The sequence below is a fragment of the Elephas maximus genome, chromosome 23 (assembly GCF_024166365.1).
Source record: "Elephas maximus indicus isolate mEleMax1 chromosome 23, mEleMax1 primary haplotype, whole genome shotgun sequence".
In the NCBI taxonomy this organism is placed as follows: domain Eukaryota; kingdom Metazoa; phylum Chordata; class Mammalia; order Proboscidea; family Elephantidae; genus Elephas; species Elephas maximus.
Genome location: NC_064841.1, coordinates 27,708,079 through 27,724,633, shown reverse-complemented (window position 1 = coordinate 27,724,633; position 16,555 = coordinate 27,708,079). Strand labels below are relative to the sequence as shown.

Sequence of the window (16,555 nt, the reverse complement as noted above, 5' to 3'; positions counted from 1 at the left end):
GTAAGCAAGGTAAACATGGGCTTACTAGTGCTTACTTCCTAATCTGTAGTGAACAATTTCACACGGGTTTTTACCTTGCCTACTGGGTAATCCGGCCCTGCTTGGACGCTTTATACTATGAAAATTAAGTGAGATTCTTTATTCATTCATTCCACATTCACTCATTCCACAAATATTCATCGAAGGCGCACTCTATGCCAGGGATATATCCAGGAACCAATGGTTCAGCGATGAGGAAAGCAGACAAAAATTCCTAAAATCTTTGCTTTCATGGAGCTACATTTTCTATCTCCACCCATGACAACAAACACATAAATAAGTATATGGTCTGTCAGATATTAATGAGGGCTTTGGAAAGAATAAAAGTAGAAGGAGCATAGTTTCAATTTTAAATACTGGAGCTGAGACCTGAAGGAGGTAAGACGATGTATGCAAAAGCAGCCCGGCATAGAAAGGAGCCATGACTTTTGCATTATCACTATCACCACCATTGTTATAATTATTATTCTCATTCTTCTTAGTTGCCCAGAAAAATGGCTAATACAAAGCTGGTAGAGACTGCTCAAAACATTACTACTAGTACTACTGCTAGCGACAATAATAATAACTACGTCAACTCAAACTTATTAAATATTTATCACTGTCCACAGGTCTAAGCCATGGAACCTGACTCCAGGAGAATAACTTTTCCAACTCTTAGCTGTAGGAGAGATTCTCTTAAAACCCTGATTGCCTTTTAGATGAAATAGGCAGTAGTCAAACTTACATATTGCAGGTAACTCACTTTCAATTAAGTCCTTTTCCAGAAGTTTCCAAAAACTAATATGAAAAGGTGATTAAAGAAGTTATTAAAAGAGCTTAAAAAAAAATTGTAAGTTGTATTTGAAATATATTTTTCTGGTTATGCTGAGTCTCACCTTGAGCAAATCTCTTCACCTCACTGGGCTTTTATCTTATACTTTATTTTATCACTTGTAAAATCAAGTAAATGAACTGTTATCTAGAATCCCTTCATAATAATATATATATATATATATATATATATGACTCAGTATTAATTACTTACTCAATGGAGACAATGACAGCATTCAATTCCTTGGCCATTGCTGTACATAGTTCATCATAGTAGCTGATTTCTAAAAGAGACAAAAGCAGGGTCACTATAAAATAGGTCATTTAATATTCTCCACTCTTAAATTCTGCTAATCATTCATTATTTTTAGACCTAGATTTAAGCTATTAATAAGAAAAATAAATAAGAAAAATCAAATGTGAATGAATGCTTTATTGATAGAGCTACATGTACAAATGCAAAAATTAAATTTGGTTTCTGATAAAATGGAATTACTAAAAAATAACAGAAAACACATACTAGATTACATGTTCTTAACTAAGTAAACATTTATTTCACAGTGGATTATGTAAAATGAACCACATTAATTCTGATTTTGTAGCTCTTCCAACGTATGCTTAAAAAAAACAAAACAAATAGGCAGTTCCCTCCTTCCAACTATAAAATTTTACTGTTTTAACACCCCTCATTTGCTGTGATTTAGGAAAGTCACCAATTTGAAGAATACAGTATTGTGTTTAAGCCAACAGATAGCAAAACAGAATTTTAGAAAGTCTCAGAATTTCTTAGAAAGAGGACCCTAAGGTCTGTGTTGACAGAAACAATTTTAATATGAAAAAATGTAACCCTTTAGTTGTTCTTTCAATACATTAAGAGCTAGATTGGGCCAATAGAAAACCAGATATATCCTTATTTGTAGGCTTTCCAAGATGGTCCTAGAACTGGATGCTTAATAATTGCATAGCCACTGGCATGCTTACACCAGCCCCAGCTCTTCCTCTGGCGAGGGTGATCAGTAAAAACGTGTGCAAATGGTCAGATTGACTCTTGTATGCCATTTTTTTTCATGTCCTCCATGGCAATGTCCTACCTGGCAACTATTCAGTGCTACAGACTCAGTTTTTTTCTAGAGCAGAGACTCTGTCTTATTCACTTTTGTATCCTTACCTTCTAACACATGTTAAGGTGACCAATGGTCTAGGTTTGAGCAGGACTGTTCTGAGTTTTTGCACTGAAAGTGCTGTGTACCAGGAAACCCCTCAGTCCTGGGCAACCCTATGTTACTCAGTGAACATCTGTTGACAGCATGAATGAATCAGTGAATGAAAGAATAAATGAATAAATTATATTTGTATATGGTGAATATGGAGCTAAATGAAATGGGATTATTAGAAAAGGTTATGCTTTTTGACCTTGGCTGCACTAAAAAAAAAAAAAAATCATAGCATGATTAAACAAACAAACAAAATAAGTTGCTATTGCCTTTTGAACTTGGGGGATGCTAAAAGCTCTGGGTTGAATATGAGAAAGTAGCTTTATGATAGATACAGGCAGAGATGAGACCTTTACTTTCTCTTTGGAAACTGCTTTCCACTGGGCTGCTCCACTTGGCTGCCTGCCATTTTGAACATGTTCTGCTCATGAAAGTTATCTAACGCTAAAAAAAGATACTTGAAATTTGCAAGACTGTTTCCTTTTAAAGCTTCATACTTTTATATATTACTCTTTGGTTTTATAAGCAGATAAAATGTTGGTGTATTCAGAAATGGTTCGTTCTATTTCATAGAAAGATGTCTTCAAAATACAAGCTGACAAAAGAGTTACAGAAAATTCTCTCATGTTCTGGCACAATGAAACTCACCTTGTTTGGTGAAGAAAGCTATCAGCACTTCAAAATAAATTAGCCTATGACTTAGGCCACAGGAAGTATTTTCAAAACAGTCTACCTGAATAAACAAACAAACAAAATCCTTTCCCTCAGGTAACCATGTAACTTATCATCCAAACAAGGATCTGTTTGACAGTGAAAAGGGGATACTGTTAATGATTTTGCTAGGACAACAGGGGTAACTGGGACTTCGCAGGGAACCGAGACATAACTCCTTAACCAAGAAGAAGGCCAAATGCAACCACCTATCTCCCCGACAGCCAACCACAATCCCAAATAACCCGAAGGTGACCAGGACATACTTGGACTGGCCAAAGCCCAGCCTCCTCCGTGTATGTAAAGAACGCTGCGTCTCAGAGGCTCTTCTGGCTTTGGAGAGCCTTCAAACACTCTGACTTCCACCCCGTCAAAGTCGGTGTCAGTCACCTTCACCTGAGCAGACGACCATGCACTTTTCTTGCCGAAAGAAACGATGATAAAATTCAGGGCGAGCAGATGATGGCTCAGGCCCAGGCAGTGTATCAAGTTGCTCTGCAGGATGAGGGAGGAAAAAACAGGGAGAGCACGTGTCAGTTTCGTCATCACCAGAGCCCACTCTTAATACCGAAATTCTTACAAGCAACTGACGTTGGACCTGAGGATGAACTGAACCCTTTCAATACAACACACTGTGTTTACTTTTCACTTTTAGAGCTTAGGAAGTGTTTTCATACAGGAGATCTCCCTTGATCTTCAGATTGGCTCTGGAGGGAAATGGGGCAGATATCACAACAACATCACTAGCCACAGGGTTCCTGGGTTATGCAAACAGTTTGCATGTGGCTACTAACCAAAACATCGATGGTTCAAATCAACCCAGTGAGGCCGCAAAAGAAAGTCCTAGTGATCTACTTCCGTAAGGCCACAGTCTCTGAAAACCCTCTGGAGCGCAGATCTACTCTACGTGCGGGGTCGCCGGGAGTTGGAACCGTCTCGATGGCAACGGGTAAGAGGTAAGTATCGTTAGCCCAGCTTTACAGAGATTTAGATTAACTGAGCTTGCCTGTTTAGCTGGATAAGGGGGTAGTACTGGGACTCAAACCTAGGTGGTTTTGTGAATTCTAAGATTCTGTCCTTTTTGAAAATTTAAATCAGCAGATCACAGATCCGATATTCCCGTAACACACTAGGAGTGGAAGAAGAGTACTTTATTTAAGTGCAAATAAAGTTTTACATTTACTTAATTTTAAAAGTGCATTTAAGCTTATATATTTAAGTGTGTCTGGTTGTCTTGAGGAGAAGGGAATGAGTGTGTGAGAGGGAAGGGGCAGAATCAACTGATACCTTCAGGCCCTGGCATTCAGAAGCCACCAGCTCAGACAGAGCCAGGAGCCTCCAGATATGTGGAAAGAATTTACAGCCTGAAGTCTCTTCTTCTTCTGAACCTTGATGGCACCTAAAAATAGCCCATCATTGACTGAGTGCCTATCCAGCTAGTGTAGCGTTAGAGATTGAATCGTGTCCCCTTCAAAAATACATGTTGGAATCCTAACCCCTATAACTGTGGATGTAATCCCAACCAGAAATAAGGCTCTTTGTTATGTTAATACGGTCATATCAGTTTAGCGTATGTCTGTCTTAGCTATCTAGTGCTACTATAAGAGAAATACCGCAAGTGGATGGCTTTAACAAACCAAAATTTATTTTCTCACAGTTTAGGAGGCTAGAAGTCCAAATCCAGAGCACTGGCTCTAGGGGAAAGCTTTCTTTCTCTGTGGGCTCTGGAGGAAAGTCCTTGTCTCTTCAGCTTCTGCCTCCTGGTTTCTTGGAGATCTCCATGAGTCTTGGCATCTATTTTACTGCCCCCCACCCCCGACCCCACCCCCGCTCGGTTGTTTGATCTCTTTTTATATCTCAAAAGAGATTGACTCAAAATATACCCTACACTAATCCTACCTCATTAACATAACAAAGACAAACCATTCCCTAATGGGATTGTAACCACAGGCATAAACCAAAAAATCAAACTGTTTCCTTGAGTCAATTCTGACTCATAGCGACCCTACAGGACAGAGTAGAACTGCCCCATAGGGTTTCGAAGGAGTGGCTGGTGGATTCAAACTGCCAACCTTTTGGTTAGCAGCTGAGCTCTTAACCACTGTGCCACCAGGCCCCTAACCACAGACACAGAGGTTACAATTTACAACACATAAATTTTGGGGGGACATAATTCAGTCCACAACAGTGTCTTGTGAGGATGGGACAGGACTGGGCGGTGTTTCGTTCCACTGTACACGGGGTCGCTATGAGTCAGAACCAACTGGACGGAACCTACCAACAACAGTGTATTAAACCAATCACTTTTGAAATATAAAAAGATCAGATTAGGCAGAGAAGCAAGGAACACAGACGGGAGAAGATAAACACCATGCCACATGAAGATCTCCAAGGATATGAGAACAGAAGCTGAAAAGAGAAAAGGACTTTCCCCCAGAGCCAACATGGAGAGAGAGAAAGCCGTCGCCTAGAGTGAGTACCCTGAAATTTGACTTCCAGCCTCCTAAACTGTGAGAAAATAAATTTCTGTTCATTAAAGCCACCCAATTGTGGTATTCCTGTTACAGTAGCACTAAGAAACTAAAACAGGTAGGCTGTTGAATTCTGGCTACAATTCCATGAGGTAGGTATGGGAAAGATGAAGCTTTAGAGACTAAGTAACTGGCCCAAGGTCACACACAGCTACTAATGATGGACTAAGATTCAAACTTAGATCTGTCTGACATTAAAGCCCATGCTCTTTATTCTGTCTTCTCTCATCATGCCTGGCTCACTCAGTCAGGCAGAGCTGTTAGTAGCAGAGCAGGCTACGGGATAGATTATTACCTTAGCTGCTCCACTGTCACCACATGGAAGGTGCCAGCACCAACCAGAATCCACCAAAGAAACAAAGCCGAGAATGTACGTTGGCTTTAGTCCATTAAGTGTCTGTCATGGTTCATACACTAGTAGATATTTGCTCACAGTAGGGCAGAAGGTAGATTCCTGAAACTGTGAGAAGTCTGCAGGACATACCGAATTGCCTGAGAGATGTTGGTTTAGATCAGTGTGGGCACACGAAGCTGCTCCTAGCACTATCCAGTATGATACTTACACTCTCTGTTGAGGTGTGTCAAAATTGTGAATAATATCCAACTTTTTTTTTCTCAAATATATGCTGTTCCCCTTAGCTCTCCTTTTTATTCCCCTCCTGAAACCCTGGTGGCGTAGTGGTTAAGTGCTATGACTGCTAACCAAAGGGTAAGCCGTTCGAATCTGCCAGGCGCTCCTTGGAAACTCTATGGGGCAGTTCTACTCTGTCCTATAGGTTGCTATGGCACTGGGTTTGGGTTGGTTTTTTTTTAACCCCTTACTGCCCCGCAAATAAAATCAGTAGCTAAGCCTTTCTGTAGCTGGTATTCCAAGGAAGGTTATAAGAAAAAATATCTAAGAAACAGGGGTGTGTTCTGCTTTTGATTTTCAAAAGCCTGTATCCTTTGGAGAACAAAAGAATAGATAACAATTTAGAAGATTACATTATGAGTAAGAAGTCTCCCAGACAAGAAAATGATAACCCAGGCTGGGTGGTAGGAAAGAGGAGGAAAAGTATTGGAAATGAAATGAGGAATCTGTAGATATCTGAGTCAATAAAAAAAGAACTCAGAGATCCAGTAATGTCCAGATAGGTCTGTGAAATCTGACAGCAGCAGACCTATGTCCCATGTCCAGGCACAAACTGGAAGGAGGCAAGACGCTAGGGAAGCCCTGGCTGCAAGGTATGTCTAGGAAGATGGCGTCTCAAATGGTTTCAGAGAGTTTCCCCAGCTCCAACTGTTGTAAGAGCAGCAGAGTGATTCCATTTGCCCAATAAAGACATAAAAGTACCAAAAACTGGATGATACCTAGCAGGTGGATCTGGGACAGCCTCTTTGGTTATCAGTGGCCCATTACATACGCTCAAGGGTCCAACAGGAGTAGATGCAGCACACTAATGGGCCAGAAGGGTCCATATAGGTAAGAACAAAAGAATACCCCAGGGCAATTTCCAGGGACCAAACACACAATCAGGTAGACCAATGATGTGGACTGAGGGTGAGTGACACCCACAATGTCTTGGCATTGTATACCCAGTTGCTGTCGGGTTGAGTCTGGCTCATGGTGACCCCGTGTGGGTCAAAGTAGAACTGTGATCCATAGCATTTTCAATGGCTCATTTTTTGGAAGTATCACCAGGCCCTTCTTCTGAGCTGCCTCTAGGTGGAGCTGAACCTCCAGTGATTAATCCCAAGCATGTTAACCATTCTGCACCACCAGAAACTCCTGGCACTGTAGAAGACCCTCCAAAACCTAAGCGCAAACAGCAATGAGGGAAAATCACTAAGTTCACCGGGATTAAGTTTCTACCTAAAAAATTAAGGGCAAAATATAGCTCAAGTTATATTTCCTGCATCCTTGAGTTTATGAAATGAAATTCAGAGGCACCCAAGTAATATTCTAGAATAAACAAGAGTATTAGAAGTAGTCGGGAAACTCCAGTATCACACAGAAGCAGGTCAAGTGTTAAGGGGTGTACAGATTTCAAATTGATCCAGTCTTGGCTAGTCGAAGTATTCTAGAACAGTGCTGCTGTTGTTGGGTGCTGTCAAGTCGATTTCCGACTCTTAGCGACCCATGTGACAGAGTGGAATTGCCCCGCAGTGTTCTCTAAACTGTAAACTTTAGGGCAGCAGATCCCCAGATCTTACTTAACTATCGTGCCCCCAGAGTTCCCTCCAGGGCAGTGCTGGAGGTATTAAAACTTGCCTCTACCACATTCCAGGATCTAGGAGAGGAACTCTGCCTAAGGGGATGGGAGGGGATGAGGAATACTCTACATTTCAGTGGGATCTGGTGGGCCATGGTTAAAGATCAAGGGATGAGCAAGAATCAAAGGGGGCTGAGCAGAAACTGTACTCCTGGGCCAGAGGAAGACTGAACCGTAGTATGCTGGTGAATGGGGTGATTTTCTGCTGATTTATTCATCATATAATTACGGAACATATTGCATGAGCTGGGAACCTTGAGGGAAGGAAACAATCCTCCAGGGCTTAGAGGAGTAAGAAGGCTTGTAAAGGAAGAGCCCACGTTAGTTAGTGATATCAACTGCATAAGAAAAAAAAAAGAGGCATACATAAAAGGCTGCAGGAGCTCAGAGAAGGAATTACTTCTGGCTACGATGAAACCCAGTGAGGCTTCTAGCCTGAATTGTGCCTTAAGGGAAGCAGCACGGGTGGCAAGGAAAAGGGTCAGAAGCCAAGATGCAAAAGTGTTGGGCAGGGATTATAATTCAAATGCCTATGGGTTTATGTAGTAAATAAGTGAGGCTGGGGGAGCACAACAAGGCTCCATCTAAGACACATGTACAGCACAGAAGTCAACAGCACAGACTCCCAAGCCAGAATGTCTGGGTTAAAATCCCAGCTCCCCCACTTACCAGCTGGGCAACTTTGGGCAAGTTATTAAACCTCTCTGAACCTCAATTTCACATATGTAAATTGGGAATAACAATACCAACTACAACAAAAAAGTACTGTGAAGACAATGAGTATTGGATTTTATTTATTTATTTATTTATTTTCTCATGACATTTGAAGGCAGCTGTGTGGTACAAATGGCTTGCACTGGGCTACTAACTTAAAGGTTGGCAGTTCAAACCCACTCAGTGATGTCATGGAGGAAGGGCCTGGTGATCTGCTTCCGAAAAGATTATAGCCTAGAAAATCCTATGGGGCAGTTCTACTCTGTCACACGGGGCCACTATGAGGCGGAATTGACTTGATGATATCTGAAAAAAGCAACAGGGATGCGGACATCCTTTCTTTCCAAGGCAGCCTATTCTTTGTTCTACTTAATTCAAAGCTCTCATCCATACTTTGGATCAAAACCTGAAGGATGAAGGTGGCGGAGGGAGAAGCTGATCTTACATTGTGTCTGCTGCTTCACATTATCAGCTGCCATAAAGTCAAGTCCAACTCATGGCGATCCCGTGTATGTCAGAGTAGAACTGTACTCCATATGGTTTTCAATGGCTGATTTTTCAAAGCACATCACCAGGCCTTTTTTCTGAGGTAACTCTTGGTGGACTCAAACCTCCAACCTTGCAGTTATCAGCTGAGCACATTAATTGTTTGCATCACCCAAGACCCAATTTAACCCACACAAAAGCTTTATGAAGTCTAAACTAAATTTTATAGATGAGAAAACTGAGACTCAGAAAAGGGAACCAATTTTTATTTGTCCAAGCTTATATAGTTAATAAGTAGCAGAGCCGGAATTTGAATACAAGTTTGCTTGACTCCAAAGCCACTGTTCTAGGACTCTACTTTAGGGCCACTTGAAATATATTGAGGGTGACATCACCCTTTGAAACTGATGAAATCTAAAGACCTTGGCTCTAGAAAAATGCACATATGCACACAACTTTTCACATACACCTATGGTTTCAGGGACCCACATATCACAAGTTAAAAAGCACCCATGCTACTGTGTTTGTTAGTGAGAACATGAGCTTCATTAGAAGAGAGAGCTATTGATCTCTACTCGTCTGGAGCAAAAAAGAAAGAAGAAAACTAAAGACTCAAAGAAGAAACTAGTCAATAAGACTAATAACCCACATGAACCATGGCTTCATCTATCCTGAGACCAGGATAACTAGATGGTGCCTGGCTACCGGAAACCCTGGTGGCATAGTAGTTAAGTGCTATGGCTGCTAACCAAAGGTTCAAATCTGCCAGGCGCTCCCTGGAAACTCTGTGAGGCAGTTCTACCCTGTCCTACTGTCCTACATGGTCGCTATGAGTCGGAATCGACGTGACCACAGTGGGTTTGGTTTTGGGTTTTGGCCTGGCTACCACTACCTATCATTCTGATCAGGGACACAATAGATGGTCCCAGATGGAACAAAAGAAAAATGTAGAATGAAACTCATATTCTTTAAAAAGGCCAGGCTTACTGGACCAGTAGAGACCAGAGGAACCCCAGAGACTGTCACTCTCAGACACCCTTTAAACCTAGAACTGAAACCACTTCTGGAGATCACCTTTCAGTTAAATAACAGATTAGCTCATAAAATAAACAACATCACCCATGAGTACTGTGCTTTTTTAAAAAAATCAACTATATGAGACCAAATTTACCCTACAGCAAAGATGAGAAACTAAGGGGTGGGGGGGGGAGGGTGCAGGGAAGCTAGATTAATGGAAATGGAACAACCAGAGTGGACGTAATGTTGACACACTGTGAAAAATGTAACTAATGTCACTGAACAATATGCATAGAAATTGTTAAATGGGGCCTAGTTTGCTGTGTAAACTTCCACCAAACACACAAAATATTATTTTTTAAGAAAAGGTTATTGTGAACAATAAAAAAGTAGAGCACCTACAACAGTGATTGGCACATACTAAGCCCTATATGAGTTTATCATTGTTATTATCATACCTCTGGTTCCGAAGATCATTGCATGAAGAAATGTTAAGATATTGCAATGGTCCTAGGCAATCTGAAACTATCTTTTTTTTCCCCCATCCTGTACATTTATTATTAGTACCACATTGATTTCCAAGCTTTGAAAATGTTACAGGTTAAAAAAAAAAAGTAAAATAACTGTCTCTAAAAAGTTCGTATGCTCATATCAGAGGGGGTACACAGATACTCCACACTCATAAGTAACTTAGCAGGTGGTCATATTTCAACATGAACCAACTGCATTAAATACTCAGAGTATTTTCTAACTCACTGCCTGTTTCGTTTCTCACATTCAAATGGTTGTATTCTGTATCAGTGGTTCTCCAACTTCTCCAGTTAATAGTTACTTCTTGTCAAAGAGCTTTTTAATTCTCCTCTGTAAATTCTGCTCTACTCTTGCTAATCATAGGAAAAAACATCACATACGACATTTATCTGCATGAAGATTTGCGGTCATGTGTTTTAAACATTGTAAAGGTAGTGTACTTTTGGATGCCGATTTAATTTTTTATTGGCACTCAACTTACATGATTTTCAATAGAGCCCACTATACAGATCACCCAAGATTCACTAACACAGAATCTTTGTTCCACAAAGAACCTCAGTGTTTGCGGCAAGAAGTTACCAAAGTTCATATAACTATAATTCAACAAGTATTAATTAGGTGGCTACCACTGGCTGAAAGTAGAGAATACCTAAAAGGTGTCAACCTGTGTTTTACTGGCACAGTGGCTGCAACAGTGGGCTCAAACACAGCAACGATTATGAGGATGGCACAGGACGGGGCAACATTTCATTCTGTTATACACAGGCTATCTATGAGTTGGAGACGACTTGATGGCATCTAACAACATATGTAAAATGCTCCGTTACATGTTACAGGAGTACAAACATGGGCTGAGAACACAAATTGGTAAGAATGTGTTATGTAACTCCCTCTCCTTCCCAAAATTTCAATCTCTCCTTTAAGCTTCCGCAGTTCACTAAGACTTTGATTTTTAAGGGAAATCACTGATTTTAAAGTATTGTCTCATATTAATTAAAAAGTTGAAGATCAAATAAAACATATCTTCAGGCCAAATCTGAACTAAGGGCCGCCTGTTCACAACTTCGAATCTAGGGGACGATCCAGTCTGACTGAACATGCAGCTGGCAAGATGGTGGCAGATTAAATGCTACTCCAAAGTGTAGATCTTAGATAGTGGTCAATAGGGAAAAACAAAGATTTTTGGACACTTCTTCTTCTTTTTTTTTTTTTTTAATGAAACAAAATTTTGGGGAAGAATTATTCAGCAGAGATATATACAACAGATTGGTAAGAAAAGAGATTGGAGGAAAGGGTAGCAGTTGCAAGGATTTGGCAATTGTTCACAGGAGGGAAAATGAGGATCTGCCCAGGAGAATATAGGGAAGGGAAGAAATACAAGAGAGATCACTGAGGCAGAGTTGAAAGGACTTGGCAACTGCTCAGAGACTGGAAGAACAGGGATGAGGTAGGCAGACGGGGAGCAAAGAGAAAGAGCTCACAGATCTTTGAGGGTCTTCACTTGGGGTATGAGAAATAGAGAACACAGGAAGAAGAGTAGTCACAGAAGGCAAAGTTCCATTTTGGAATTATTCCATTTAAAGCTGATGGAGTATTGAGGTATACAGGTCCAAGAGGTAGACAGCAAATGTAAGGCCAGAGATTCAAGAGCTCAGAAGTAACCGCTGACAACTCATACAACAAAAACAAGACTCAGGAAAAGCGGCAAAGAGACAACAGTGTCAAGAATATAGACCATGGAGGAAAACATTCTTTTACAGGCTGGAAAGAATCTAGAGGGAGAACTCCAGAAGATGTTAGAATGGCGAAAGGAGAACTAAGAGTGAATCTTAAAATAGAAGCAAAATTTGGAAGAATTTCAAAGAAAAAACTGATAATTCCACTACAGAAAAAGGTGATGCGCTCAAAAATGGCCATTGACATAGCTAGGAAGTCACCACCAGTAGCTGAGAACTTTTAGACATATCATGGGGATATAATCCAATTATTTCAATATGTTCATCCTGCTGTCGTTATGAGAAATGTGATGTTTGCTGTGTGCAAGACACCTCAGCTCTGCACTCTGTCTACCTCTCCCTTAAGAGATTTCATTCGTGGCTATACCAACCTTTTAGCTATGCCAAGATTTTCCTATTCCACCCATTCCAGCCTGCTTAGAATTCTTACATTTATGGTTGCTCAGGCCAAGTGGTAGAAGTGTCAGCCTAGGATCCATGATACACAAGAACTACAGCAGCCCATCAAACTTCCTCTATCAATTGCACAAAACTGACCTAATTCCCAGGGTATGTATTAGAATGCTGGTTAAAAGCATACACTAGAGAGCCAGACTGCCTGGGTTTGACTCAGCACTACCACTTACTAGCTGTACGTCTTAGTTAACATCCTTTTGCCTTAAGTTCCTTATCTATAAAATGGGGATAATAGAACCTAACTCAGAGAGTTGTTCTAAAGATTAAATGGGTTAACATATGTAAAGCATTTAGAACAGTGCCTGGCACCATATAACTGTTTATTATTATAGTTGCCAACTGATAATTAATAGGATAAAAGTGCTACTTCACTTTACATCCCACAGAACAAACTTTACAATATTTATGCCTAGAAAGTTTATTAAGGCTAATTACAGTATGTAGGGACTGCTTGCTTAAGTTATGAAAATTTACAAAGTAAACGTTTAGAACAACTTGACTTTGTTTTGCCCATCAATAACTTTCAATCCTGGTTTTGTAAAATCCCAGCGTATCTACTGGTGAACCTGGGATATTATGAAGTTCTCCAAAAACTCTACATGATTTTATTTTATTCGTTTTAGTTCTCTCAGTAATAAATACATATCATCTTGAACCCACAGAAGGAGAAACAATGTTACAAACTCATGACAGGGTTCACTTTCGCCAGCAAAGGACCACACACACGCTCTAACAGTGCAGGGAAATGCTTTACTCCCTTAGAGAAGAGACAGCGACATCAGCTTCACCAGTGGGCACCAGTCTCCCATGACCAGCAGGCTGATCCTGCATATGGCTGGTGCAAGGCAGATGTTCTACGTTCACCCCTCTTATACCATAGTATGAGACCCCGTTCCCTCTATGCCAGAAACAGAGAAGTGGGGTTGGCCAGGTGCTGCGTGGTGCCCACACACGTGCAAGAGACAGAAATGTTACTGTATACCCAGAGCGGGGGGAAGCCTTCTCTGATAAGGAGAAGAAACTGGCTGAGAGAATTCCTAGCCTCCCTGTAAGACAAAGTTCTGGGCCCAAGGTCTTTACTTAGGCGGCCTGGATGAGAGGTATAGAGGCAGACCATTTCCCCAACACAAACATCAAAGGTTAGCATCAAAACCTTCAAGAAATTATGAATGACTTGGAAAGGAAAATTAAGTTTATAAACTCATTGCAGAGATTGGGGAATGGGCATAAAAAGGCTTGGCCAAGAAGCCACTGGAATGGCCATGCTCCAGAGAAAGAGACTTGGAAGTGAGTTTGAATGTCCAGCCCAGAGAAAAGGCCTAATTGTCCTACAAATATGGGAGGCAGGGTAGCTGCGACAATTGCTCAGAGGGTGGAGGGACAAGCTCTTTCCTAGGCTGATCCTCATCTGATAAGGAGAAGAAACTAGGAGAGAGAAGGTGACCCAAATCTCAGCCTCCTTACCAGAGATTCTTGGAGGGAGAAGAGATCGAATGTCACATTTCTCCAATGTTACACAATTCACCCAGTTGGCCAGGGCTCCACCGCTGAATGAATGGACAAGAGAGTGAACGGATTCTCCATCAATGGTGGGAAACTGCCTGTGAAACTGTGCAAGTAATCGAGTCAGGCAGACGGGTGTGATCCTAGCTCTGCCTTCTGCCAACTTTGTGGTCTGCCCAAAGTTATTACATAATTCTGGGCCTCTGTTATTTTTTTGGTATGTTAACAAATCTCACCGCCTTCCACTGAGTTATTGTGAGAACTTAATTAAAACATCTGGCATATAATCAAACCCACTGCCATCCAGTTGATTCTGACTCATAGCAACCCTATAGGACAGAGTAGCGCTGCCCCCATAGGGGTTCCAAGGAGTGCCTAGTGGATTCAAACTGCCAACCTTTTGGTTAGCAGCAGAGCTCTTAACCACTGCACCACCAGGACTCCATCTGGCATATAGCAGGCATTTGTTCATTTAATCCACGGGTTCTCAAACCTGGTAGCACATTAGAATCACCTGGAGCTTTTAAAAATTACCAATGCAGTGCCCGAGTCCCATCCCACAGCAATTAAGTAATAATTTCCAGGAGTAGGACCAAAGGCATAGATATTTTTTAAGCTCCCTAGGTAAATCTGATACATAGCAAGGTTAAGAGTCACAAATTAAATCAAGTCAACTAATTCATTCAATTGACATTTATTAAGAGCTCAGACTGCTAACCACAAGGTTGGCAGTTTGAATCCACCAGCCACTCCTATGGGGCAATTCTACTCTGTCCTAAAGGGTCGCTATAAGTCAGAAATCAACTCAACAGCAACGGTTTGTTTGGGGTTTTTTTTGTCGTTGTTGTTCAGTACCTATTTGGTCATAACAGTGTTGAACATTAGGGGTACAAAATGAACAAAGCACAAGGGCTTGCTTTTGAGGAGCACACTATGTGGGAATGTCCCAAACACAGTAGATGATTATGATGTGATGTTGTTGTTGCTGTTGTTACGTGCCATCGAGTTGGTTCCAACTCACAGTGACCTATGTACAACAGAACAAATCACTGCCTGGTCCCGTAACATCCTCACAATCAATGCTACGTTCAAGCTCATCATTGCAGCCACTGTGCCAATCCATTCTGTTGAGGGTCTTACTCTTTTTTGCTGACCCTTCACTTTTACCTCGTTCCACGTCCTCTTCTGAATCTGGCTTGAATTTTTGGCAGATCCATGTCGATGTACTGCTGCAACTGCTTCTGAATGATCTCCAGCAAAATTTTGCTTGTGTGTGATATTAATGATATTGTTCCGTCATTTCTGCATTCGGTTTGATCGCCTTTCTTTGGAATGGGCACAAATATGGATCTCTTCCAGTTGGCTGGCCAGGTAGGTATCTTTCAAATTTCTTGACATAGACCAGTGAGCACCTCCAGTGCTGCATCCATTTGCTGAAATATCTCAGTTGGTATTGCGTCAATTCCTGGAGCCTTGTTTTTTGCCAGTGCCTTCAGCACAGCTTTGACTTCTTTCAATACCATCGATTCTGGATCATATGCTACCTCCTGAAATGGCTGAACATCAACTAATTCTTTTTGGTATAGTGACTCTGTATTCATCTTCTTTTGATGCTTCCTGCATTGTTCAATATTTTGCCCATAGAATTCTTCAATGTTGCAACTTGAGGCTTGGATTTTTTCTCCAGTTCTTTCAGCTTCAGAAATGCCAAGCATTTTTTTCCTTTGTGTTTTTTTTTCTACTTCCAGGTCTTTGTACATTCCATTGTAATACTTTACTTTGTCTTCTCGAGCCACCCTAGGGATCAGCCTAGGAAATAGCTTGTCCTTCTACTCTCTGAGCAGTTGTCATAGCAACATGCAAGATACCATGGCACGAAAAATTGATAGACAAGTGGTGGATGCTGTGATGTAGAAACTGCAAAAATAGAGATACATGCCTTGGAATACAGAGGTATGTAACCCTGCCTGGAATAGGAAAGACGAGCTGTCAAGAGTCTCTGGGTGCTACCAATGGTTAATGTGCTTGGCTGCTATCTAAAAGATTGGAGGTTGGAGTCTACCCAGAGGCACCTTGTCAAGATCTGCTTAAACTCACGTGAAATTGTGCACTACAGAGAAGTAAACATAATTAAGCCCGTGTGTGCCTTGCTTACATAAGCCAATGCACACCATGCTAACTGGCTAATCCGCCCCTTGGAAGAAAGGCCTGGTGATCTACTTCCAAAAAACAGCCACTGAAAGCCCTGTGGAGCACAGTTCTACTCTGACAAACATGGGGTTGCCATGAGTGGGAGTCCACTCAAAGGTAACCGGTAAAGGTCAAAAGAGGCTCCTTGGAGAAGTAAAATTCATAGGTGTAGTGAATTTTAATGATCAGAAGCCTGAGAAGATAGAGAGAAAGGTATGGAAAAGCACACAGAAGTTTCTGGTCGTAGGGCAGGTATCCCACAGGTGTTCAGTCTTCTACCTACCACCCACTTTGCTTTTCAATTGTTCAGCATCACCCTCCCACCCCAAACCCCCCAGTAAGGATGCGAAAAGATCATGCAA

At 41.3% G+C, this 16,555-nt stretch overlaps 1 protein-coding gene across 4 annotated transcripts in view; it reads right to left on the bottom strand.

The window, feature by feature from the left end:
• Positions 1 to 16,555, bottom strand: part of NCEH1 (neutral cholesterol ester hydrolase 1) — a 76,548-nt gene that overhangs the window by 23,275 nt on the left and 36,718 nt on the right. For all 4 annotated transcript variants that reach the window (XM_049867298.1, XM_049867295.1, XM_049867297.1 and 1 more), the window contains 2 exons: positions 3,044 to 3,272; positions 1,067 to 1,136 (listed from right to left, as the gene is read on the bottom strand). In XM_049867298.1, the coding sequence (XP_049723255.1) occupies positions 1,067 to 1,136; positions 3,044 to 3,272 (299 nt within the window). The remainder of the gene's footprint in view (positions 1 to 1,066; positions 1,137 to 3,043; positions 3,273 to 16,555) is intronic.